Below are 26,973 nucleotides of genomic sequence, written 5' to 3' on the forward strand. Positions count from 1 at the left end.
CCATTGTTATCAAATGGATGGGAGGATGTTTAGAAGTCAAAACACCATTTGCGTTGTGTTACCCTTTATCATATTTCTTCAGTTTTGTGGTTAGCAGCCAATATCTTTTTCCTTTTTATCAATATGATTTGAACTTTAAATTACTTATTTTTGAACTATATTACTCTTTGAGGTTTTACATGGTAGTCCTCTCACACTTCCTGAAAGAAAGCCTCCAAATGAAGTTATTGGTAATAGGCTGAGGGAATCGGCACACCTAACAGATGTCATTGTTTTGTCTCCGAAAATATCCCCCTGACCAGATTATTGTGAAAGTTTAGCCACTGCACATAACATTTCCTTGGGCATTCACCCACCACCAACCCTTCCAGCAGTAGTCAGGATCCCAAGCCTCAACAATAGCCCTGAAATTGTCCACTTATGGTATAAAACACCCAAACCAACCACACCCTAACTCACTCTGTTATGCTCTTGGGAGACAGTCTTTCTTCACATAACTTTGCAAAGTTGTGTGCTGAGCATGGCTGTCAGAGAGTTATGATGTGTGTTGGAGAGGGGGGGATGCATAGGGGTAGGAAGGGAAGCAAGACAGAGAACTGGACTAGTTCGATGGAGGGTGAGACATAGGCCTGGACTGCTGAGAAGGGAAAAGATGCATCACATGGCCGTGTTAAGAAAGGTCAAGGGTCACTGTAATCCGTGAGTTGCACATCTATCCTGAATGCTGCCCCCTGGCAGCAGTGCACACAGGGCCAGGCACCTTTGGCTGGAGTGCATCAGATGCTTCTAGTTGGTTAAGGAGGGCATAAGAGAGGAGTGGATCTAGACCCTTAGTGTGCTGGAGGAAACTGTCATTCTTAATGCAGAGGATGAAAGAAAACCATTGAGCAGTGTTGGATTCTGGAAATCGCGTGAATGAGATAGAGTGGAGTTGAAATCAGAAAACCGGCTGGGGTACTACCTCCACTCCAGGTACCCTACAATAGTTCTTTGTACAAAGCATCTCCAGCTTGACGTAGTAGCGAGAGGTTTCAGAGGAAGCTGCACAATTTGCCAGTGACAGGAGGATTTTTAATCTTAGGGTTGGTTACACTGATCTAGAAGTGAAGACAAGGGCACTATCCATGATGGGTTGGAAAACACAGACTTCAGGAAGATAGAAATGGTTGGGGTCAGTTTGAGCCTGACATGCCTTAGAGACAGAGCAAACGGCGTGTAATGTTAGATAACAAATCATGTGTTGCCCGCCTCACTCTCACTGAGTTTTCTACTAAAGTTTGTATTCTAGTAATGGTATTGCCTCCAGCTTCAAAAGGAAATCGATTAGGTACCGTATTAGGTTGCTCTCCAGATGCTTTCCACGGTTCAGCATTAGTAACATTGCCTCTTGCCCGGCAGGCGCTGCTGATGAGTCCACAGAAAGGCACGCTGAAGCCAGGGGAGAGCATCCCTTGCGTGGTCACCCTGCGAGATCATGGACAGCCGGCCTTCTACAGTATGGACCTGGTCTGTGAGGTGAGAACGTCTGTGGAGGCTGGATAGGCTGGCCAGTATGTGCAATCCTGCAAGAATCTGTCCGCATCACCTCCAGATTAGACAGTGAAGCGTTCAGAGCTGAGTCTTGACATCGCAAACATGATTTCTGTTAATCAGTTACTGATGAAAATGAATATGGTCAGCTGACATTACATGTATTTATGTAGGCCAATGTAGTGGACACTCAGTAAGAACAGTTCTTTTATCACCTTTGAATGACCACTTTTCAACAGTTAATGGCTTACATGTGTTATGTAGCTTTCCTTCTGCCCCCTCCTCGTCACTCTCAGGAGCAAGACCTGCTATCGCTCTTGACACTGGCTGAGTGGGGTCTTAGGGTATGAGACATTTATAACACAACCAGGGCAGATACAGAGCTCCCTTCGCCATATTGATTCTTGTTTTTTAACTATTTTCTAACTCTGAGGAGTCCACTGGAGAATTATAAAATGAGGTTGAAGTCAACTATCTTATTGGGTTCCTTGCCCTCGTAATTCAGTTCACTTCGTTTAGTAGCCGGCAATGACCAGGGAAAAGGAGCACATATTAACACTGGGCACAAAAATATAAAGTCCTTCTGAGTCATTATTTTCATTGGTTTTCTTGTTGATTTTTGGTGAAAACACAATCATGAATAATGTGAGTTGCACTTTGCACAGCAGTGTCTGCTCCTGGATTAGTACCTCCAATCCCCTATGCAGATGTATGTTTAACTTGTTCTGTATGCATCGAATAGTCAACGTTCTCTTTCAGTTCTCAACACTTTACCCCTGGCTGGGTCAGTGTTTTGGTTTGTTTAGTGAGTCCATTATCATCGTTGTTTTTGGTACTCTAGTTTTATTGAAGGGTCTTCCATTGTCTGCATTTCATTTTGTGAGTAGGCAGTTTTCCAGAAAAATAGAGAGATGGATGCAATAGCGATGGCATACCCTTCAAAACTAGTGCCTATCAAAGTTAGCCCGTAATCATATTTTGGCACTTTTGATTTGTGTCCTATACTTTTGTATAACTTGAAGGGATTCAAATTAGGTGACTATGATGAAAATGTCTCCCATGTGTTTCTTGTTCACCAGGCAGGCTCTAAATATATTGTGGTACAGTTGCAGCGTGTGCCACAAAAATGTAGTACACTATCTAAGTAGCTTATACCAAATCTTATACAAAATGAGGTTTCTTTCAACCAGGGCGCGTGTTGAGCTGCGGGTGCAAAAAGAGAAAGTACTTAAGAGATTATACCTGATATTAAAAAAAGCACAGCAATTGTTACATTTTTTTGGAATCTACCCAACCATTTGGATACAAGTCAAGAGGCTAAAATTGTTCCCAATATGAATTCAGGATTTGATAGCTCCGGTTATAAGAACTAAAAGACTCAGTTGTGTCTGGTCCAAGCTGCCTTTGGAGGAATGGGCCAGCAACCTTAGCCAGGCCATTCCAGCTATAAGTACCAACCCTACATTGGCAAATGTATCTTTGGATAACTGGTTGGAATCCTCTCTGGATGTCACTCTCCCAAAGACAGAAATCTGTCATCATATTGGTATTAACAAAAAAGCATGGTACACCCCGGAATTAAAGTTGCTTAAACAGTCGTGCAAGCAGCTGGAAAGGAAGTGGAGGAAGGACTTCTCAGCAGTCGACAAAAGTAATTATAGAGTCGCCCTTCGAGCTTACAAAAATAAAATTAAAAGCACACAATCCAGCTATTATTCAGACAAGATCACCTCTGCCTCTAACTCCCCGAGAGAAAATTTTAAAATATTCAAATCCTTGGTGTCCCCTGTAGGTCCTCTTATAGGAACCTCCAACGCACAGAAGCGCTGTGAGGAGCTAGCAGATTTTTTTGCGGCAAAAGTCTCTAATATATATTCCAGGTTTCAGCAGACAGTACCCTTAGAACCTACTACCCCTCCGGTAGGATTGGTGGAACTGGAAGAATTTACTCCCATGGATCTTCCCACTTTACAGTGCTTACCGGGGAACTTGAAGTCAGGGTCTCCGGCCGATATTGCTCCTCCCTCTATCCTTAATAAAGTGTCTGGAATTGTTTCCCCAGTCTTACAAGATGTAATCAACTGCTCCTTTGCAGCGGGACTGGTACCCCTTCCATGGAAAGGCACTGCTGAAGAACCTCAACCTTGACCCAGAAGACTGGGCTAATTATCGCCCTATCTCTCTGCTGCCCGGCATAGGCAAACTGGCGGAAAAGCACGCTAACATTCTATTATCTTCCTTTTTGGAAATAAATAGTGCTCTATACCCCACCCAGACGGGTTTTAGATGCAAACAAGGCACCGAGAAAGCTCTCATTGCCGTAATTGAAGAGGTGAGGAAAATGGTGGACTCCGGAAGCTGCGCTGCCATTATTTTATTGGACTTAAGCGCCGCTTTCGATACTGTGAACCATTCAATAATGATGCAGAGTCTGAGGGATGTTGGGGTCTCAGGGCTGGCCCTAAACTGGCTTCAGTCCTTCCTCACGGACAGAACGTTTGCTGTTTTCGAGGAGGAGGCAATCTCGAAGCAGATTCCTTTACACTACGGCGTCCCCCAGGGATCTTCATTAAGTCCTACAATGTTTAACATCTACATGAGGCCATTGGCACAAATGGTTCTTCCCTGGGGGGTTCAGCTGGTCACCTGTGCCCAACCTCTCTGCCTGCCTTGGTAAAGTCCTTGAATGGATGGACACATCGTTTTTGAAGCTCAACGGCTCAAAGACTGAAATTATGATGCTGGGGCATATGGCACCCACTAATCTAGATCCGTGGTGGCCAAGTTCTCTTGGCTCTCCCCCCTCCCCCAAGAAGCAAATTAAGAGTTTGGGGGTCTGGCTGGACCCAAAACTCGACTTTCTGGTGCAGGCACGTTAAGTTGCGACAACCTGCTACGGCATAATTAGGCTACTTAGAAAGGTTTTGATCCTTCTCCCTTTTGCAGCTAGGCGGTTGTTGGTTCAATCACTTATCTTGTCTCGCCTTGATTATGCGAATGCAGTGTATCTGGGTACCCCTGTGGGAACCATTAAAACCATTCGGTGGGAACCCAACTACCTTGCCTTCAGGAAACAGCTTAAAACCTTTCTGTTTCCCTGAGCTGAAGGAATGACTAGATACTTGGGGGCCCGATGTAGGTAGGCCGTTACCGATCGGTAACGGCCGAAAATACCGATTTTTGGCCCTTACCGATCAGTAAACAGCCATCGAGATGTAGGGAACAAAAAAAAATCAAAATCGGAGTGAAAACCGATTCGGAATGAGTACCGAATGGAAAAGAATCCGATACGTACATACCGAAAATCGGATATGTAACGAATCGGTAACACACCGAATCGGATGCAAACACCGATTCGGTCAATGTACCGAATCGGTAGACACACCGAATCGGAAAATAACCGATTCGGTCCATGTACCGATTCGGTAGTGACACCGAATCGGAAAATAACCGATTCGGTCCATGTACCGATTCGGTAGTGACACCGAATCGAAAATTATCCGAATCGGTCCATGTACCGATTCGGTAGACACACCGAATCGGAATGAAGCCGATTCGGTCCATGTACCGAATCGGTAGATAGACCGAATCGGACATGAGCCGAATCGGAGAACATACCGATTCGTATGAATCACCGATCGGGAAATTCCCCGATTCCGACAGATGGGGAGATGTAGGGAGGCACAGAAACACCGAAATCGGCTCAAATTCGGTAGAATTCACTCGGTATTTACCATGGATTACAATCAGGTGGTAACCAACTCCAACCCATATAAACAGCCCCAAAATGCATTGCAACTTGCAGGATGGCAGCTTTTTATGTCATTGCGAGGCGGCTACGGCTACAGCAGGAAGGACAGAGGGAATGGCTAAGAAATGAACAGGTCTACAGACAGAGGATAACCCTGTTCATGCTCACAGAGGCAGAGATCCTACAGAGATACAGGCTGGACTCTGACACCATACTTGAGCTCATCAGGGACCTCAAACCATTCTTGGACCACCACACCCCAAAGGCACACGCCATCCCAGCACACGTCCAGGTGCTATGCAGCCTACACCTGCTAGCGTCTGGCAGCTATCAAAGTGGAGTTGCAGCGGCAGGAGGGGTGAGCCAGAGCAGCCTGTCAAGGTTCTTCCACACATTCCTTGACGCCATGATACACAGGATGGACCAATACATCTCTTTCCCTGCAACCCACGCAGAACTGCTACAAACTAAAGCTGACTTCTACCAGATGGCACAATTTCCCCAAATCATTGGTTGCATAGATGGCACGCACATTCCGATTTGCCCACCAGCGGACACAGAATACATATACCGCAATCGGAAGTCTACACACACCATCAACGTGCAGGTGATCTGCAATGCGAAGTGCACCATCACAGACCTGGTAGCAAAATTTCCAGGGAGTACCCATGACTCCTATATTTTCCAACAGAGCGGCATCTATGCACGGCTGATGGCTGGCGAATTTGGTGAAGGATACCTCCTAGGTGAGACACATCATCAGACCCCCATAACACACAGTAGCTAGGTGGAATACATGTATGCATGTGTGTAATGTTACCCCTTTCTCTTCCAGGCGACAGTGCATATGCCCTCCGCTCATTCATACTCACCCCCTACCTCAACCCCTCCACACCCAGCCAAAGGAGGTATAACCGGGCCCACATACGCACAAGGAATGTCGTCGAACGGACCTTTGGCATCTGGAAAAGTAGATTCAGATGCCTGCACAAGAGTGGAGGTGCAAGGCAGTATACCCCCATCACCTGCTGCAAGATCATAGCTGTATGTGCAATGTTACACAACCTTGCGGTGAAGAAGGGCACTGAGGTGGAGTTGTCTGACTACGAGGACCATGACGACGACGAAGCTGTGCCACTGACACAGCCAGCTGGGGTGTGTACGCCAAGTGATGGCAGATACAGACGTGAGGAGATTACAGAAAACTATTTCTGAGTGAGTACAGATGCAAAGACAGCTAAATGGTTGTTGTGAAAAAACAATTTTTAATACTGTTGCAACACAGTTACTGCACTGATGTGCAACAAAAAAAAGGTGTAATGGCAACGAAAACAAAAGTCCAAGGTCCAGGTTGCCTCACCCGCCCTTGCAAGGCTATTTCTTTGACCGCTTGGCAGCCCCACTGGGGTGTCCCTCAGCCCCCTCAGAATGACCAGCGGCATCTGCGGAGCGCCTGGTGCTCCTGCGTGGCTCTGACGCAGCGCTGGCCGGGCTGCTGCGGCTGCTGCTGTCCCCAGCATCCCCCAGGTCCAGGGCAGGATTTGCGGCAGTGTTAGAGATGATCATGGCCTCCATTGCAGTCGTGATGCGGGCCATTCCCCTTGTTATCTCTGCCGTATTTTGTGTGAGGCTAGACTCCATGTTGGCACTGCGCTGGCAGAGTTGTGCCGTTGCCGCAGCAAGGCGGCTCATGGAGCGGTTCTGCACCCGGGCATCCCGCCTGCGCACCAGCTCATGCTCCTCCAGTCTGCCACATAACTGGGTTATGGCAGTGGTTAGCCTGCCTAAACCTGCTGCTACCTCCTTGTTTGAATCCACGAAGGCCTGAAATCCTTTTACCATTTCCCCCATCTGCAGGTTGTGCTGCAGGAGCTGGCGTTGGCAGGCCATGATGGATTTGGCCTGCTGCCTTTGGATCTTTACCATCTTTCCTTCGAGGCCCAGGAAGACACTGCCCTCCGGTGCTGGTGCTGCAGTGGTGGGAATGGCACGGCGCCGGGTACTGCTGCTGCCGGCCTGCTGAGTGGGCTGGGGTGCCACTGGTGGGGGTGTGGTGCTGGCCTGGGCCTGAGCCCCTGCTCCCAGGACAGGGTGTACTGGTGCCACAGCCATGATCGTGGCAGGAGCTGGTGTAGGTGGAAGGAGGTCCCTTGTCGGGGAGTTCTCTGGGGAGAACTGCAAGGGGGGTGTGCTCGGCATTTGTGGGGAGTGCAGTGCTTCAAAGTCTATTACCAGGTCTCCCTCCATACCAAGCCCTATGGTGTTTTCGTCCTCCTCCTCCTCGGCAGCCTGACTGGTGCTCGGCCCTGCGAGTGCAGTGTTAGATGGTGCTGCTGCCTCTGTTGTCATTGTTTGTCCGCCTGATGGTGCCCCTAGGTACAAAGAAGCATTTGTAAATTGAGTGCCGATGTATTACAGTCAGTACAATTAAAGCATTCCACATGTCCTTGCATCTCCTTAGAATGTGTTCCACTGTTTCCTGTCTTGTGATTCTGCACTGCCATATTTTGCTAACTTCTGCTGACTACATGTACCATGATGCTTGTCTCTTGTATGTTGGTTACAGTACTGTGCTGGGGTTTGGCTGTGCATTGTGTCTAATGGGGAGGTGTCTGGTAGGGTGTGTCATGATGCGCATGCTTCTTACCTGTAGCTGTAGCTCTGGCTGAGCTGTCCAGGGTCCCAATTCCTGTTACGCTCTCCCTCTCAATGGTGGTGGACACCATTTCCTCGAGGTCTGTGAGGGGTGGCGCCGGGTTCCTGCCTCCACCAGTGCCTCCAGCCTGCCTCTGGATCTCTGCCATCTTCCGTTTTGTGAGGCTGCGGATGTCATAGAAACGCTTCTTCAGCTCATCCAGGGACCTGGGGGTGACACCCACAGCATTCACCTTTTGGGCGATTTCGCTCCAGATCCTCCTCTTGGTGCTGTCTGGCACATTGAGGGACAGCTTTCCAAATAGCTGCCGGTGCACCCTCACCACCTCCTCAACCAACACCTGCAGCTCGGTGGTGCTGAACTTAGGCTTCCTCTTCTGGGAGGACTTCTGGCTCTCACTCTTGTTTGCCATCTTGTTCAGAACAGTTCACTACCTCCTACTCCCACTGCTGCTAACTGTGAGTGTTCAGCTCAGGCTGGCTCTCCAGAAAGTTCTTAATTAGCTGCACCTGCCAGGGTTGCCACTCCCTGTTTGGGTGGGGGAGGGGGAGCCACCTCATTGGCTGAATCGGCTTTTGCCGATTCGGCTTTTACCGAATCGGATATTACCGAATCGGTAAAATCCGATTCGGTATTATCCGAATCGGATTTTACCGATTCGGTTTCTTCAATGCATTCCTATGGGCTTTTTGGCCATGGGTGTGTTTTCATAGCTACGATTCGTTAATTGCCGAATCGGATTTTACCGACTCGGCTATTTCCAATTCGGTGGTAGCCGATTCGGCTATTTCCGATTCGGTGGTAGCCGATTCGGTACTTTCCGATTCGGTCCGTGCCGATTCGGTACGTACCGATTCACATTACCGATGCCGACCGATTCGGTATTATTTCGCCGTTTGTTTGCTACATCTCGTTTTCCGATTTCAGAATACCGATTCGGCCCGCCTCGGTATTTTGAAATCGGAAAATCCCTTTTACCTACATCGGGCCCTTAATGCGCTGGGATGCCTAAGGGTAGCTATGCACAATACAAGTGCATAATCATTCATTCATCATGGAGTTTATATATATATATATATATATATATATGTGTGTATATATATATACATATATATATATATGTATATATGTATATATATATATATATATATATATATATATATATATGTGTATATATATGTGTGTATACATATATACATATATATATATATATGTATATATATATATATATATATATATATATATACATGTATATATATATATGTATATATATGTATATATATATATATATATATGTATATATATGTATATGTATATATATGTATATGTATATATATATATATATATATATATATATATATATGTATATATATATATATATGTATATATATATATATATGTATATATATATATATATATATGTATATATATATATATATGTATATATATATATATATGTATATATATATATATATATATATATATATATATATATATATATATATATATATATATATATATATATATATGTATATATATGTGTATATATATATATGAGACAGAACTCGTTCCGGCACAAGCCTGTGCCGCCAATTATATCCAACAATCAGCAAAGAAAAGAACGAAGAGTTGAACCCAACTTCTGTGCCATAACAGGGTGTTTTATTTAGGTGTCTTGCTGAGCCTGTCCGCCATAACGCGTTTCGACTGTTCCTACAGTCTTGATCACATGGTAAGGTCACATTACCTAGCAATGGATTTTATAATCAAAATAGAGGGCGGACAAATACTATCACGCCCCCTAAAACAATATCATGAGCTTCTTACAAGAAAACAAACAAGGGACTACATATTAACGCCCCAAAGTCTATACAGTTAAAATACAATTAAACTCCTAGTGAGTATATACAACTGTACAACTATAATACATTAAGTGAAGTATCATATATATACACATTTACACATTTACAATGAATAAATAAATAAATATATTCATCGTGCTTACTATAAACTGATTTTTTAAGTCTATATATATATGTATTTATTCTAACACAACCCCTCTAGTCTCTTTATGAGGCTAGAGGCCAAAGTACAATACAAGAACTTAAAAAAGTAAACTAGCACAGTATACGTTTTTCCCTAGGGGCCTCACAAACCATATACTAAAAAAGTGGTATAAAAACCATGTGAGGGATAGAAGTGAGGCCTAGTCCCTGTAGAACCGCTGGAGAAACCAGGAACCACCCAAGGTAGGGACCCAGGAGACCCACGGGGGACGCCTGCAGTGTCTAAACACAGCCGTGAATTAACATTGACTTCTATGGAGGAAAATCGAGTTACAATTTTAAAGATTAAGGACACTTGGGAGTGAACTACGATGGAACCCTTGTAGACTTAGACACTTCAAGAGTCAAGACCCACGGGAGCACTGGAGTACTCGTGTTACCTCACCCAGGGAAGCCGGGTGTTTGGTGCCTTTTGGTGTCGGGTTTCGTCGTTGATTCCAATGGAGAGTTGCGAGGAAGTGCTGCAGGCGACCAGAGGAAAAGTTTCCGGGTGGATCCAATGGTGGATCGGAGATCTGAAGAGCATGAAAGCAGAGGGGACAGAGTCTGGGTCACTAGCCACGGACCAGGATGGTGACAGGAAGATGCCATCCGATATTGGGTGCTTTAAGGTGAAGTAGGTGAAGCTTGACTCTTCAGCCACGAGGAACAGGAGGCGTCGACGAAGACCAGGAGTTGGATTTGAGCTGTGTGATATGTGATGTCCACTATTCTAGTGAGCACCCTGTATCAGTCCAAACAACCCTTATGGTGATGGTTGTAAAGTCAACCTTATAGACCAGCTATCTTTGTGGTAGCATTGACAAAGCAGTCTTAGGCTAATACTTCAGAGAGCATGTGAAGCCAATTGTTTTACCAATAATAACCCCTTGAATACCAAATGGAAGGACACCACACAAGGTATATATCAAATATATATGTATTTATTACTAACACAACCCCTCTGCACTCTTTATGAGGTCAGAGTTTGAGATACAGCACAAGTGACTCAATAAGCATACTATAAGTTGCACAAATACAATTCTGCCCTAGGGGCCTCACGAACCATATACTAAGTAAGTGGTTTAAGAACCACGTCAGAACAGGTGAATAGGCCTAGGGCCTAGGGAATCGCTGGGACTACACTGGACAACCACAGGGTAGGAAGTAGGAGTCTCATAGGATGCGTATGCAGTGTCTACACACACACACGTGTTCTCATACACACCAGGCACACCACAAAAGAGGCAGGACACCAGCTTGAGTTGGAAAAAGAAGTAGTTTAGTATCTCCAACCTGCAAGGCAAAAATGCATGAACAGTGGTATCACAACACGGCGCCAACTGGCACCAGAGCCAAGTACATCAAGGGGGGATTATTTACATGGGAAGTAAGGGCTGAGTCTGCAAGTCCATAGCTGAAAATAAAGAAGAATGTTTACATAGTCATAAAACCTGGAGTCACAATGGCGGGGCCAACTCAGGCTCTCATCCTTAGCGGTTTAACGCCAACCCACCCCTGTAAAGGAAAACTTGAGGGCATCACAGTAAACCCCAACAAACAGGCACACCTGTAATAAATCAGCCGTGGGATATAACCAGGGGCCTGGAATGACATGTCAGGCCAGCACCGGGGCAGAACACCTGCAGTAAAAGGGCACATTAACATTAGATATCGGTCTCATCACCTTAGGCCAGGGAGATGACCATCTCATCAGGGTAGTAGGCACCTTGTATGCAATTGAACCTTAGGCATACACATTACGCTGTGGCATTAGGCATTTAACCATAAGCATTTCAACACTGGCGCATTATTCCTGAGCAATACCCTGGCATCTAACACATTGTGCACCTCACCCGTGCGTACATTAGGCTCGCTTAGGCAGGTAAATAACATCCGCAGGGGCCCACAACCTTATTTGCATAACAGCCTGGGGTCAGCGTAGGATCACCTAACAGGCGTGAAACATCAATATACATTAGTAACAGGTCACAACCATTCATGGGCAGGGATAATCAAACATTTCCTCTAACCCGGTCACGGTGCAGGAATCAACATTTCATTAGGACCACCTTAAACATCTTCAGGCGACAAACACCTCCCTAGTGGGGCATACCCATTCCATCAAGGGGCCAAGCAAAGTTCCCTAGTCAGCCATACCATCACAGGTGGCCAGAATAACCAGGGCATCAGGCAGAAATGACCTCATCACTGGGTAGGACTAACCAGTGCCTACAGTAGGATGCACCTTCCGTTAGTTAAGCACATTCACCAGACTTAGGCAACATTTCCCTTCACAAGGATAAACATCCCATTTGGTAAAGCAGTCTGTTCATAAGCCGCCATAACAAGAATGACCTTCCCCCTAGCAGTCACTCGCGGCTCCAACTCGTTTCCGGGGCACTTAGGCCCTTGTCAGTTAACCGGGTGGGGGGGGGAGGCGGACACCGACCCTGTGCCCCGCTGCCTTCTCCCCCACCCCAGGCAGACTACTTGTGGCCCCACTCACCGGCAGTCCAGAGGATGTCTCTTCGAATACCGGCACTCTTCCTGCTTGACCCGGGCCCCTCCTCTCTCACAGGGACCCGGGGCCTCTAGAGTGGTTGCTCCAGCCTCGTGGGAACACAGTCAGGCAGGGCAGTCTTGCGGCCGGCCTGGGCGTTCGGGGCTCTCTTCCGCTCAGGAGATCCCCGCCAGCAGCAGCGCTTCACCGGGGGTGGAGTTCCCTGTTGCGTATTAGTCTGATTCGTGCGAGGCGGATACGCCTGCTGCAAAAGAACTTTAGTCTTTAAATCTTTCGTTTTCTTTTCTGATTTCTCCTTTTCCTCTTTATCCCTGTTTTCGTAGTACTGTGCAGTCGCAAGTATTTGCGCAGTTGTGGATACAGCCCACGCACTCTCTGAATCTTTTAATTTATTGCATAATTCAGGTAACAAATTATGCACAAATTTATCGACAAACAGTCTTTGCCCTCCTTCTGTGCTCATGTCCTGACCACTATGATCTACAAAAGTCTCTTCGAACCTCGTGAAGAAGTCGGAGACACTTTCGTCTTTCTTCTGCCTGCATGCTGATAACTTGTCCCAATTAACACGCAATGCGGGCATCAGAGTCTTCATTAGATCAATTATTCTACCTGGAAGATTAGCAATTAAGGGTTCGGGTTTTGCACCACCTACTTGCTGACCATCCGCTGCAGTGATAGCTGCCCAGTCACCACCTAAGGCAACTTGATGATCCTCTCTACGAATTTTGGCCCACACTGGTTGGGGAACTACATTGCCAAATAACATATCGATGTCTGCTAAGTTCATTATACAAGCCTCAACTGTCTGTGTTAATTCCTTATAGTATCCAGCAGGATTCTTACGTGGATCTGGCAAGGCCTGCTTCACTGCTAACACTTCAGCTCGCTTCCACGGAATGTGTATTCACACTCTTTGGAATTGCGCTGGTGCAGCTACAATACCATTATTTTGATCGGCTTGCACAGCTTCGCGCCAAATTGGAGGAACCTCCCTCATTGGATATTGGCGACTTAACTTTGTCTTGCTTTTCTCTAAATCTCTCGGTGAACGAAGTGATGGATCATTCCTAAAACTTAAAATCAGTTCCATCGCTTCTTCTATATTATCACCCACTATCATTCCTGCAGCAAACTCTTTCTGAACCTTAATTAAGTCTTCCAAATTTGATTCAACATCGTCTTCTTCTATCTCCTCACGTAACAACGAGCACATCTCGTCAAAGACATACCGTTGCGTTGGCTCTTTCCACTGCATAAACGTATCTAGCACATCTCTCGTACTATATCTCCTACTCTTCGAAATCCATCTGAGAGCCGTGGAATCTAAAATTCCCCGTTCCTCAGTACTCGGAAGCTGACTACGTCTCTGAACAGAGTCGGAGGTAGGAGTCTTAATTAGGGTTTTATAGAAAGGAGACAGTATATTAGACACAGAATCAGTGATTCTCCGACGAACAGAAAGTGGAGTCAACACACTCGCAGACGTAGAGAACACAGTAGAGGTAGGAACAGATAACGGAACAGTAGGAGTATCGAGGAAGATAGTTTGTGGAACAGTAGGTGTAAGCGAGACGGAGACAGGTATAGAAGTCGGCAACCCAGGAGGAGGAGGAGCCGTAGGAACATTTACATTGACCACAGGAGGTACAGGAACCTGATTCTGGGGGACAGGAGCAGGAACACCAGGTTGTCCAGCAACCGGCAATTGAACATTCGGTAAAGGTGGAGCCGTAGCACCTTGTGCATACGGTGGAGGTGACCGTAACAAATAAGATAGCAGAGGATCGTTTTCGGAATCTTCCAGTATCTTAGCTGTTTTCGATGGCAAGGCAGGATAGCACTTGTCAATCGCTAAATTGTGCTCTCTAATGGCCACCTCTATGGCTTTCTCACACTCGTTAGCTTGCAACTGCTTAGTTGCTTGCTCCAGAGTCAACTCTTCTTGCTCTTTTTGTTCTTTCTTTAACCTTTTCATTTCTCTCTGTTTGGATTCTTTTCGCCAGTAACGGAAAGAATCAAACATTGCCGGCCGGGCTTTCTTCCTAAACAATTTCGCTTCTAAATTGTCGAGAATTTCGGGTTCAAAACTACCATGCAGTGGCCAACTAAGGACACCATCCTTCTCAGTGTAACGGACCCACACCTCATTATAAGATATAGGACCCACACCATATTTACAATACAAGTCATAAAGGGGAGTCCCAATCGGAGGAACCAGACATGAGTCCTCCAATTGTGAGTCACTGTTGCAACTAAAACAAGACAACATACGGTTTTTCCGACTTACCATTTTCAGTCCGGAACACAAAACAAACAAAACACGAAACAGATATGTGCACTCGAACCAAGAACTTAGGCCTACCAAAACGAACTGATGTATCGATACCCAAACTAAACCAAACAGATTATCGTAACTAGAACAACCAGTGATAATCTTACGAGACCAAACCAAACCAAGAACCAATCAAGGATTTTAACAACCCTCACAAAGTAACCAGTTAGCTATCACTAAATACTTAACTGAGGCACTGAAGACGTCACCAAGGAGAAACCCGTCACGTTTCGCTGTACTAAGGACTGCACCTCGGGTCCAAGACAGGGCGACGGTCAAGGCAACGGCCCACTGCAGCCGTCCTGAACGGGAACCCTCGTGGAAGAGAACGTCGGGCCACTTTTGCGATATGCCGGGATCGATGAAGTGGGGCGCCTCCCTCAGGAATCTTCACACGAAGCTTCTCGAACTCTTCAGGCTTTTGGACCGGTACCGAATGACGTCGCCCCACGTTGGGCGCCAATTGGAGTTCTGGACTTTTTGGTTCCGTCCAGAGGTGTCAGGGAACAACACCCAAAGACCCCGGAGTTCCACCTGCCTTGGTGCACAAATGAACAGAAACACGGGCTTCTCGATGGTGGCGTCAAAGACCAAAGGTTTATTACTGCAGGGACACAGAAGTCACAGAAACTACGCATCGGCAGTAACTAGGAGCCTGTTCGATTTGTACAAAGAGGGTTGCTCCTTATATACTAAATATTGGCCTTTAGGCGAATTCTTCACATGCTAGTACATTCCCAAACCTTTGTGTCATAAACAATAAATATTTGGCGTACACAGGAATCGTCGACAATATCTGATGTCAAAACATTACGAACGAGGGGTTCCCACTTTTCCATCATAATCCCATGTCAACTTTTCATTCAAGACCCGGACCGCCTCATCGTAAATTTCGTTACCTCCCCCTAATAAAGGCCCAGAAGGAAAGGAGCAGAGCCAGGTGCAGAAGATAGAAAAGCAGGATAAGGGATGTTTGTGGGTTGTAAATGGGCAAGGCTACCGGCTTCGGCCACCTAATCGTGATCAGGACAATGGACACGAAGACCAGTTTAGCAGGACTAGCCTCGGGCAGAGGAGGCAGTCTTTGCCCAGTCATGCAGCTACAGCGTGATCTGGTTTAAGGTGCACGTGTCATGAAAGAGGTGAATCTCCGGCTAAGGCTACGTGTCCTTAATCGAAATGAAGTGATCAGAGGCTATTGCGTATGTGAGGGCAAGAAACACAAAATGGCGGCCATGATCTAAGATGGATGCCGTGGGTAGATCAGAAATGTGTTTATAAAAGGAGTGCTCTTGCTCGTAGCGTAGCGAAAACACCAGGATATGCTAAATGGATCATTTGCGGTTTGCTGATACCAATATTATGTATTTCCGACAATATTGAAAACACGGGTTCAAATCGTCACGGAACCTCAGACCCTCCTTTTGCCCTTACATAGGCAATTACTCAGTCTACGTCAGAGTCTAATTCTATGTTCATCAGGTCAGTGACATGTTGTTGTATCATCATCCTTTCTCGTGCCTTTTCTCCAAACGCAGGTGGTTTCCTAAAACAAGTTGCAGCACAAAGACTACACAGAGCAGGACCACACTGGATAATCAGGCAACATGAGAACAGGAATACTAAGATGACACCAATGACCATTAGAACCTTCCATCCCCACGCTGAGATCAGAGTCCATAACCACTCCATGAAGGACCAGTTTCCCTTGTCTACGTGAATAGAGTCGGAAATCTTGTGTACCTTAGAGATCGCCTCATAGACTGTTGGAGCATTATTAGGAATAAAGACACAGCAGCTCGATTGGATCATTCTACATACCCCACCTCGATCTGCAAGGATAACGTCTAGAACCATACGGTTCTGCAACGTCATGAGACTATCCGCCTGAAGCTCAGCTGTCAAATTGCTAAGGGCACCAGCAGTTTCGGTAATAGTAGATTCAACTACCCGTGTTAGCTGACGTATGTTTCTACTATTGGCCATAGGCCCCCAGAACGGAAGGAAGCCTTTGAAGAAGTCTCCAGCTTCCTGACCAGCAGTATCTTCCTTGGTGAAGACACCTCTCGCTACTCTGGTTCTGTGATAATCAGATGAAGCAGTGTATGTCGGAGGCAACAATCGAGCAATATAGCATGATCCTGAAAAGTCGGCAGGCAACCATGTATAAGCTCTATCTCTACAGATGAAGTAGGTACCCCTAGCAGTAAGAAAAGCAGGGGAAGAGTTAGCCGGAAACACATAAGTCTCTACGCACTCACTCCTCCCTAGCTGAGCTCTCGGATTTCTCCCATTCCCTTGCAAGCAGACCTGACCTCGGTGAGGTACGACCCAGATTGGAGTTGAGCTTTTACGCTTGCTTTCTCCTAAACTAAGGCGATACTCTGAAGTATTCAAACTTAAATACACTCGCAGTTCGTCTCTAGGGTATGATGGAGTATTATTGACGTCCTTGACCATGTCAATAATTCCCTGGACTAAAGCTTTGTTGGCAGAGTTATATTTAGTGGAACGTGGTGGACGTGGAGGATAGGTTTCAAGGGCATAAGCAAAGATGGTTTGAAGGGCCTGAAATGATCCATTGTAGCTGAAAGGCAAAACCAGATAGGGAATACCTTTATCCATAGTGTGGGGTATCAAGCCACACACCCAGCAGTCTGTAGTGTTAACTACCAGTTGGTGTTGGTGCAAGAGCTGTACAAAAGTGTTGTTAATGAATTCTGAGCGTCGGGCTTGCTCATGTTCAGGAAACGAATGAAAAGAGTGTATAGAAGAAACAGTAGAAGTAGCAGGATCAAGGGGAGGTACTGTAGTAACTGGCACAAAAATCAAATTTATACTGAAGACGATTCCACCCACCAACGTTATTAAAACAATCAAGAATGTAATGGCACATTGCATCAAAAAGCATTTGCTATGAAGAATTCCATAAAGTCTGTTTCTGCGAACATAAATCACATTTTCTCGTTGCAGCGCAGGAAGTTCCATCTTCTACAATCCGCTCGCGACCACTGATGATGTGTACGTAGATGAAAATGCCTCTATCGGCCCTGGGAGTTCCCAGAACCAACAGAAAGATCGACCTTGTGTCAGACCCCTGCAAATTCAACTAGGCACACAGCCACGACCCTACGGCTACCCAGACGGCAAGGCAAATTTAAAAACAATAAAACAATAGCAAACTTCCTGGTTGAAGGCAAAAGTTCAAAATTTCAAAAATATCACAATAGGGAGTTGCCTGCTTTATTTGTCCATTTTACGGTTTCGTAAGTTATATCTTTGCTTTGCAGGTACTGTCTGATCAGCAAATAACGTTTCACTGGTAGCTGTTGCAGTGTTCAAGTTCGCAGATGACAGAGTTCTTTCTGATGCAGGAGACAAATGTTCAGTGTTCAAAAGAGTCTTTTCTGGAGGAGAGTCAGAGCTTGGAGTGTCAGTGATCAATTCGGCATCGCTGAAAGGGATGAATTTTGGCGTGCTTTCAAATTCGGAGGAACCAATTCCCTTCTTCACCCAGTCGTCGTAAGGAAGTGGCAAAGGCACACGCTTTACATGGGATGCATGCACCCAGTGCTTGCGTCCAGCCACACGAACCGCTGTCCTCGTTGAAAGTAGGACTTGGAAGGGTCCGACAAATCTCGGCTGAAGGTTCTTCGTCCTCGCGAAGTTTTTGGTGACTACAAACTCGCCTGGTTTCAGCTGATGCCCTGGACTCTCCGGAGGCTTTGGCAAAGCATCGAAAACCTGTTGGTGAATAAGACTCAATTTAGCAGTCAAGTCGTAAAGGTAGTCTATCAACATAGGATATTCCAGAGAACAAAACTTTTTAGGCCTCGGCACACCCCAAATATTTGCCGGGCGGCCAAAGACTATTTCGTAGGGGCTAAGCCCCACTCTAGAATGCACAGTTGCTCTCGTTGATAACAAAGCCAAAGGAAGTGCGTCTGGCCAGGCCAAACCTGTGGATGCTTGTATTTTAGCTAGTTTCAGCTTGAGGGTGCCATTGTAACCCTCCACTAAACCAGCAGACTGGGGATGGTTCGCACTGTGGAACTTTTGTTTCAGACCTAGGCCGGCACACACACTCTGCATAACTTTCCCTATGAACTCACTTCCGTTATCTGACCATACAATCCGTGGCATTCCGTACCTACGGAAATATTCTTTGAGAAGAATCTTGGCAGTAGATAAGGCAGTATTGTCCTTTAGTGGATATGCTTCGATCCACCTGGAAAAAGCACAAACTACCACCAGGACATACTTCAAATTATTACAGCGATCCATGTGAATGAAGTCTAACTGAATCACTTCAAAGGGGCAGGAAGGAGGAGCGAAATGACCAGCTGGAGTTGGAGTTCCCTTGCCAGGATTATGCATCAGGCATACCATACAGTTTTTCACCACTCTCTCTGCACACTTACTGATCCCATCATTCTTCCAAACTGGAGCCAACATCTTACAAATTCCTTTAGAACTTATATGCGCTACTCCATGCGCCATTGTCACCACTGCAAGCACATACGCATCAGGCAACATCCATCGCTGTTGTTCTGTCAAATCAATCCAACATCCATTCGAATCCAACTTGCCCATACTTTCTCTCCATACACGTTTCTCTTCCTCAGTTGCTTCTTTCTGAATTTCTTTCACACTTTCCATAGTATCCTCACACATTCCAGACTCGGCAATCCATCTTGCAGACGTAGCAACATACATTCTGCTCATCGTGTCTCTAGCTGTCTGTTTAGCAATTTCATCAGCAAAGGCATTCCCACGACCAACATCATCCGTGATTGCTTTATGAGCACTGCACTTTACAATCGCAACTTCAGTCGGCAAGGTTAGAGATTCCAACAAGTCGTTAACTAACTGACCATGTTGGATCTTAGTCCCATGGGACGTAATGAAACCTCTTTCTCTCCACAAACGGCCAAAACTATGGGCCACGCCAAATGCGTACTGACTATCTGTAAAGACATTCACTCTCTTTCCCTTAGCTAAAACACACGCTCTTGTTAGAGCTATTAATTCTGCAGCTTGGGCAGAATTCTGACTCACTCTTGCAGTCTCCACAATCGTCTTCAAAGTCGTTACTGCGTAAGCAGCAGTCACATCACCATTCTCCAATTTAAAACATGACCCGTCCACATACAACGTACCATCTGGATTGGATAACGGAGTATCCTTTAAGTCGATGCGTCCCTTTGTCTCTTCCTCCGTTTTAAAACAACAATCATGTGGCTCGGAATCACTCGACTCTTGATCAGTCGGCAACAGCGTTGCTGGATTCAATACATTACATCTTTTGATCTGAATGTGACTTGCTAGTAATGTCAGCTCGTAACCAGATAGTCTCGCACTGGTAAGGTGTTGTGTCTTCGTTCGATTCATGAGTGTATCCACCGCATGAGGAACCATGACCACTAGCATGTTGTTCATCACCAAACCAGCAGATTGTCGAATGGAAGCCGCAGCTGCCGCTGTAGCTCTCAAACAACTAGGCAACGCTCTAGCTACCGGATCTAATGTTGATGAAAAATACGCACAAGGGCGTTGTTTATCACCAAACTTCTGTGTCAGAACACTCAACGCGCAACCTTCCCTCTCATGAACATAGAGCGTGAATGGCTTGTTGTAATCAGGTGTACCCAATACAGGAGCTGAACACAATGCTTTTCGTAATTCAGTAAAACTCTCCTGACATTCGTCAGACCATGGCACCGGACTCGGAACATTTTTCCCCGTCAAAGCTACCAACGGTTTTGCTAAAAGAGAAAAATTTGGGATCCACTGCCTACAGTAAGAGGTAATGCCTAAAAAGGCACGCACTTCTCTCTGTGTGCGTGGAACACTCATCTGCGTAATTGCTTTTATTCTTTCTGGGGTCAACTTCCTTCCCTCCTTTGACAAGAGATGACCTAGGTAGGTCACTTCTTGGCAGCAATATTGCATTTTCGAAGGTGACACCTTGTGATTCAAATTTGACAAATGATGCAATAACGAAATCGTAGCTGCTTTGCAAGTTTCCTTGTCATCGGCAGCCACTAAAAGATCGTCTACATACTGCACTAGAGCAGAACCTGGAGGAAGGACAAAGGAATCTAACTGGCTTTTTAATGCTTGACTGTAAATAGATGGGCTCTCACAATAGCCTTGTGGAGCGCGTTTAAATCTGAAACTTCGACCTCCTAGACAGAAGCCGAAAATATCTCTGCTTTCTTCGGCTATCGGAATGCTGAAAAAGGCATTCTTCAGGTCGATGACTGAGAACCAAGTAGCTGTAGCAGGAATCAGTGTTAACAAGGCAGTAATATCTGGAACTACAGGAAACTGCGGAACTACAATCTTATTCACTTCTCTTAGGTCGATAACAAACCTATAAACTGGAGGCTTTGTAGGATCAGTTCGTTTCAAAATCGGTAGTACAGGACTGTTGCAAACATTTCCTCTCGTTTCTTCAACCACACCTTTCTTAGTCAAATCTTGCACAATCAATAAAAGTGCACGCTCACCTTCACTAGATATTTTATATTGAGGAATTCGTGGAAATTTTACATTTGCTTTCAAAGTTACTACATATGGTGGTATTTCCAAAAGGCCTACATCGTTAGGACCAGTCGCCCAAAGAGAATCAGGGAGTGAACGTAGTTCTGGCGGGAGTGCATCCATTGACAAGTACATCGGAGAGGTGATATTTTTACCCAACGTAAGCTGTACTCCTTCCGGGGAACAGTACAATGTCGCATAAAGTCGTTTTAACAAATCTAAACCAAGCAGATTTTCATTACAACCTGTCGTCAAAATCAGAGGTGCCTTCAAGTGACACGGTCCAACAGAAATAGACAAAGGACCAGATATCGGGTTGTAAACAGGGGCGCCTGAAAAACCTACAGAAACATTTGTTGAGCCGGACAAAGGTGCGCCAGGGAGTTTCGCATGAATGATAGAACTTTTTGCGGCACCAGTATCCAACAGAAACGGTTCGACTACACCTGATGTTGCTACTGCGACATAAGGCCCACTCTGATCCACTGGAACTGATACTACTCCCTCTCTCTGTCCATGGCTGTCCTAGTACCCATTTTGCTGAAATCCCTCATCCACTTCACAATAATCTTCAACAAGGTATTGTTGAGATCTATTTTGCTGAGTAGTCTGCCCATTTCGTTGATCAAAGTGATTGGAAGGACGATCATTCGTTTGTGGAGGCATAGCACCTCGCCCTCGACCTCTAGAATTTTGCACAAAACCACCACGACCTCTCTGAGCTGCTGCTGCATTATTTTGCGCTAAGATTGGACATTCATTTTTATAGTGACCCTCTTTCTTACAGTACGCACACTGGTTCCACTGATATTGAGGTCTCAATGTACTATAATCTGTTCTTTGATATGAACCCTGTTGCGTATTAGTCTGATTCGTGCGAGGCGGATACGCCTGCTGCAAAAGAACTTTAGTCTTTAAATCTTTCGTTTTCTTTTCTGATTTCTCCTTTTCCTCTTTATCCCTGTTTTCGTAGTACTGTGCAGTCGCAAGTATTTGCGCAGTTGTGGATACAGCCCACGCACTCTCTGAATCTTTTAATTTATTGCATAATTCAGGTAACAAATTATGCACAAATTTATCGACAAACAGTCTTTGCCCTCCTTCTGTGCTCATGTCCTGACCACTATGATCTACAAAAGTCTCTTCGAACCTCGTGAAGAAGTCTGAGACATTTTCGTCTTTCTTCTGCCTGCATGCTGATAACTTGTCCCAATTAACACGCAATGGGGGCATCAGAGTCTTCATTAGATCAATTATTCTACCTGGAAGATTAGCAATTAAGGGTTCGGGTTTTGCACCACCTACTTGCTGACCATCCGCTGCAGTGATAGCTGCCCAGTCACCACCTAAGGCAACTTGATGATCCTCTCTACGAATTTTGGCCCACACTGGTTGGGGAACTACATTGCCAAATAACATATCGATGTCTGCTAAGTTCATTATACAAGCCTCAACTGTCTGTGTTAATTCCTTATAGTATCCAGCAGGATTCTTACGTGGATCTGGCAAGGCCTGCTTCACTGCTAACACTTCAGCTCGCTTCCACGGAATGTGTATCCACACTCTTTGGAATTGCGCTGGTGCAGCTACAATACCATTATTTTGATCGGCTTGCACAGCTTCGCGCCAAATTGGAGGAACCTCCCTCATTGGATATTGGCGACTTAACTTTGTCTTGCTTTTCTCTAAATCTCTCGGTGAACGAAGTGATGGATCATTCCTAAAACTTAAAATCAGTTCCATCGCTTCTTCTATATTATCACCCACTATCATTCCTGCAGCAAACTCTTTCTGAACCTTAATTAAGTCTTCCAAATTTGATTCAACATCGTCTTCTTCTATCTCCTCACGTAACAACGAGCACATCTCGTCAAAGACATACCGTTGCGTTGGCTCTTTCCACTGCATAAACGTATCTAGCACATCTCTCGTACTATATCTCCTACTCTTCGAAATCCATCTGAGAGCCGTGGAATCTAAAATTCCCCGTTCCTCAGTACTCGGAAGCTGACTACGTCTCTGAACAGAGTCGGAGGTAGGAGTCTTAATTAGGGTTTTATAGAAAGGAGACAGTATATTAGACACAGAATCAGTGATTCTCCGACGAACAGAAAGTGGAGTCAACACACTCGCAGACGTAGAGAACACAGTAGAGGTAGGAACAGATAACGGAACAGTAGGAGTATCGAGGAAGATAGTTTGTGGAACAGTAGGTGTAAGCGAGACGGAGACAGGTATAGAAGTCGGCAACCCAGGAGGAGGAGGAGCCGTAGGAACATTTACATTGACCACAGGAGGTACAGGAACCTGATTCTGGGGGACAGGAGCAGGAACACCAGGTTGTCCAGCAACCGGCAATTGAACATTCGGTAAAGGTGGAGCCGTAGCACCTTGTGCATACGGTGGAGGTGACCGTAACAAATAAGATAGCAGAGGATCGTTTTCGGAATCTTCCAGTATCTTAGCTGTTTTCGATGGCAAGGCAGGATAGCACTTGTCAATCGCTAAATTGTGCTCTCTAATGGCCACCTCTATGGCTTTCTCACACTCGTTAGCTTGCAACTGCTTAGTTGCTTGCTCCAGAGTCAACTCTTCTTGCTCTTTTTGTTCTTTCTTTAACCTTTTCATTTCTCTCTGTTTGGATTCTTTTCGCCAGTAACGGAAAGAATCAAACATTGCCGGCCGGGCTTTCTTCCTAAACAATTTCGCTTCTAAATTGTCGAGAATTTCGGGTTCAAAACTACCATGCAGTGGCCAACTAAGGACACCATCCTTCTCAGTGTAACGGACCCACACCTCATTATAAGATATAGGACCCACACCATATTTACAATACAAGTCATAAAGGGGAGTCCCAATCGGAGGAACCAGACATGAGTCCTCCAATTGTGAGTCACTGTTGCAACTAAAACAAGACAACATACGGTTTTTCCGACTTACCATTTTCAGTCCGGAACACAAAACAAACAAAACACGAAACAGATATGTGCACTCGAACCAAGAACTTAGGCCTACCAAAACGAACTGATGTATCGATACCCAAACTAAACCAAACAGATTATCGTAACTAGAACAACCAGTGATAATCTTACGAGACCAAACCAAACCAAGAACCAATCAAGGATTTTAACAACCCTCACAAAGTAACCAGTTAGCTATCACTAAATACTTAACTGAGGCACTGAAGACGTCACCAAGGAGAAACCCGTCACGTTTCGCTGTACTAAGGACTGCACCTCGGGTCCAAGACAGGGCGACGGTCAAGGCAACGGCCCACTGCAGCCGTCCTGAACGGGAACCCTCGTGGAAGAGAACGTCGGGCCACTTTTGCGATATGCCGGGATCGATGAAGTGGGGCGCCTCCCTCAGGAATCTTCACACGAAGCTTCTCGAACTCTTCAGGCTTTTGGACCGGTACCGAATGACGTCGCCCCACGTTGGGCGCCAATTGGAGTTCTGGACTTTTTGGTTCCGTCCAGAGGTGTCAGGGAACAACACCCAAAGACCCCGGAGTTCCACCTGCCTTGGTGCACAAATGAACAGAAACACGGGCTTCTCGATGGTGGCGTCAAAGACCAAAGGTTTATTACTGCAGGGACACAGAAGTCACAGAAACTACGCATCGGCAGTAACTAGGAGCCTGATCGATTTGTACAAAGAGGGTTGCTCCTTATATACTAAATATTGGCCTTTAGGCGAATTCTTCACATGTTAGTACATTCCCAAACCTTTGTGTCATAAACAATAAATATTTGGCGTACACAGGAATCGTCGACAATATCTGATGTCAAAACATTACGAACGAGGGGTTCCCACTTTTCCATCATAATCCCATGTCAACTTTTCATTCAAGACCCGGACCGCCTCATCGTAAATTTCGTTACCTCCCCCTAATAAAGGCCCAGAAGGAAAGGAGCAGAGCCAGGTGCAGAAGATAGAAAAGCAGGATAAGGGATGTTTGTGGGTTGTAAATGGGCAAGGCTACCGGCTTCGGCCACCTAATCGTGATCAGGACAATGGACACGAAGACCAGTTTAGCAGGACTAGCCTCGGGCAGAGGAGGCAGTCTTTGCCCAGTCATGCAGCTACAGCGTGATCTGGTTTAAGGTGCACGTGTCATGAAAGAGGTGAATCTCCGGCTAAGGCTACGTGTCCTTAATCGAAATGAAGTGATCAGAGGCTATTGCGTATGTGAGGGCAAGAAACACAAAATGGCGGCCATGATCTAAGATGGATGCCGTGGGTAGATCAGAAATGTGTTTATAAAAGGAGTGCTCTTGCTCGTAGCGTAGCGAAAACACCAGGATATGCTAAATGGATCATTTGCGGTTTGCTGATACCAATATTATGTATTTCCGACAATATTGAAAACACGGGTTCAAATCGTCACGGAACCTCAGGGGCTTCTGAGGCAGAGACAGGGCCGGCACCGATCCCGCGCCTTGCAGCCCCCCCTCCTCCCGACCGCCGGGCTCCCTCTTCACGCCTGCCTCTACCTGGGACCTGGAGCACTGGGACAGCTTCCCACTCCTTCGTGGGAGGAGGCGGCTCCTTCCTCACCACGGAGCTCCTCAGGTCCGGCGCGGGGCTGGCACCGACAATGTGCCCCGGCCCCCGCCTTTTCCGCCAGTCCTTCACTCCGGGGCACAGACCGGCGGGGTGGGCTCCCGCTCCGGTCGCTCTCTCTTCGGGGCTCCCCCTCGACCACGGGGGCCCCGCACCAGTGCTTCACCTCGGTCCCCCTCCCTCACGGGGACCCTGGGCTTAGGGTCGGCTCTTCTTCGCTGGGTGCCCGTCCGGCAGCCAATCCCTACGCGGCCTTTCTGGGGGCACGGCCGCGCGGGCCAATCAGTGCGCGGCGTTGGCGGGGCGGGCCGATGATGCGGCCGGTCGCCCCCGTCACGTGATGCGGGCCCTGCCGGCTTCAGGGCCCAGCGCGGCCATCTCTGGAATCCCGCCGGCCCTCTCCTGACATCGGGGGCCGCCGCAACGATACACCCTGCGGGGGGGGGCTCTCCCAGGCAGCTTCCAGGCGGCGCAAGGCAGCGCCAACACTCCCCGGGCCTCGGCAGTGAGATCGGCAACGATGAGGGTAAGCTCCCTTTTAGTTAATTATTTCGATCGCAGATAACACGCCAAAACGCAGGGTAGGCTCCTGCGGCACTATTCTCCTCCCAGTCCCTTCAGACCACACGGCGCTATTCACAGCGCACCGCTCCTCCCTCGGCCCACACAGCTCTGAGAGCCAACAGCACTTCAGGGGCCACACCAGTCACCGGGCACAGTGCTTTAGCACTCCAAAGTCCCTCGGGGGCACAATCCTCCCTGGGCGGCTCTTCAAAGCCCAGCACTTCTAAAGGGCCACACAATCCTCCAAGGCCTTAGGGCACCAACCTCCCACTGCAGCGCTTGATAGGCAGTACCTCACAAGGGGCAACAGTTTTTCCAGGCAGCCCAGGGCACACTCCTCACCTCCTGGGCTTCTGTCGTGCTGCGCTGGCGCAGTTCCAGGTCCAAACAGCGTCCGGGACCTGGGTAGGGGCCCTCCTTCGTCAGGGGCCCGGGGGACAGCAGAGGGGGGGGGGT

The 26,973-nt window shown here is 46.6% G+C and overlaps 1 protein-coding gene across 1 annotated transcript in view; it reads left to right on the forward strand.

Moving 5' to 3' along the window:
- The window catches only part of CFAP65 (cilia and flagella associated protein 65), a 464,473-nt gene that overhangs the window by 373,895 nt on the left and 63,605 nt on the right, over positions 1-26,973 (forward strand). The window contains exon 26 of the mRNA XM_086954439.1: positions 1,399-1,515. Within this exon, the coding sequence (XP_086810565.1) occupies positions 1,399-1,515 (117 nt within the window). The remainder of the gene's footprint in view (positions 1-1,398; positions 1,516-26,973) is intronic.

Source organism: Lissotriton vulgaris, chromosome 2_1 (assembly GCF_964263255.1).
Source record: "Lissotriton vulgaris chromosome 2_1, aLisVul1.2, whole genome shotgun sequence".
NCBI classification, from domain to species: domain Eukaryota; kingdom Metazoa; phylum Chordata; class Amphibia; order Caudata; family Salamandridae; genus Lissotriton; species Lissotriton vulgaris.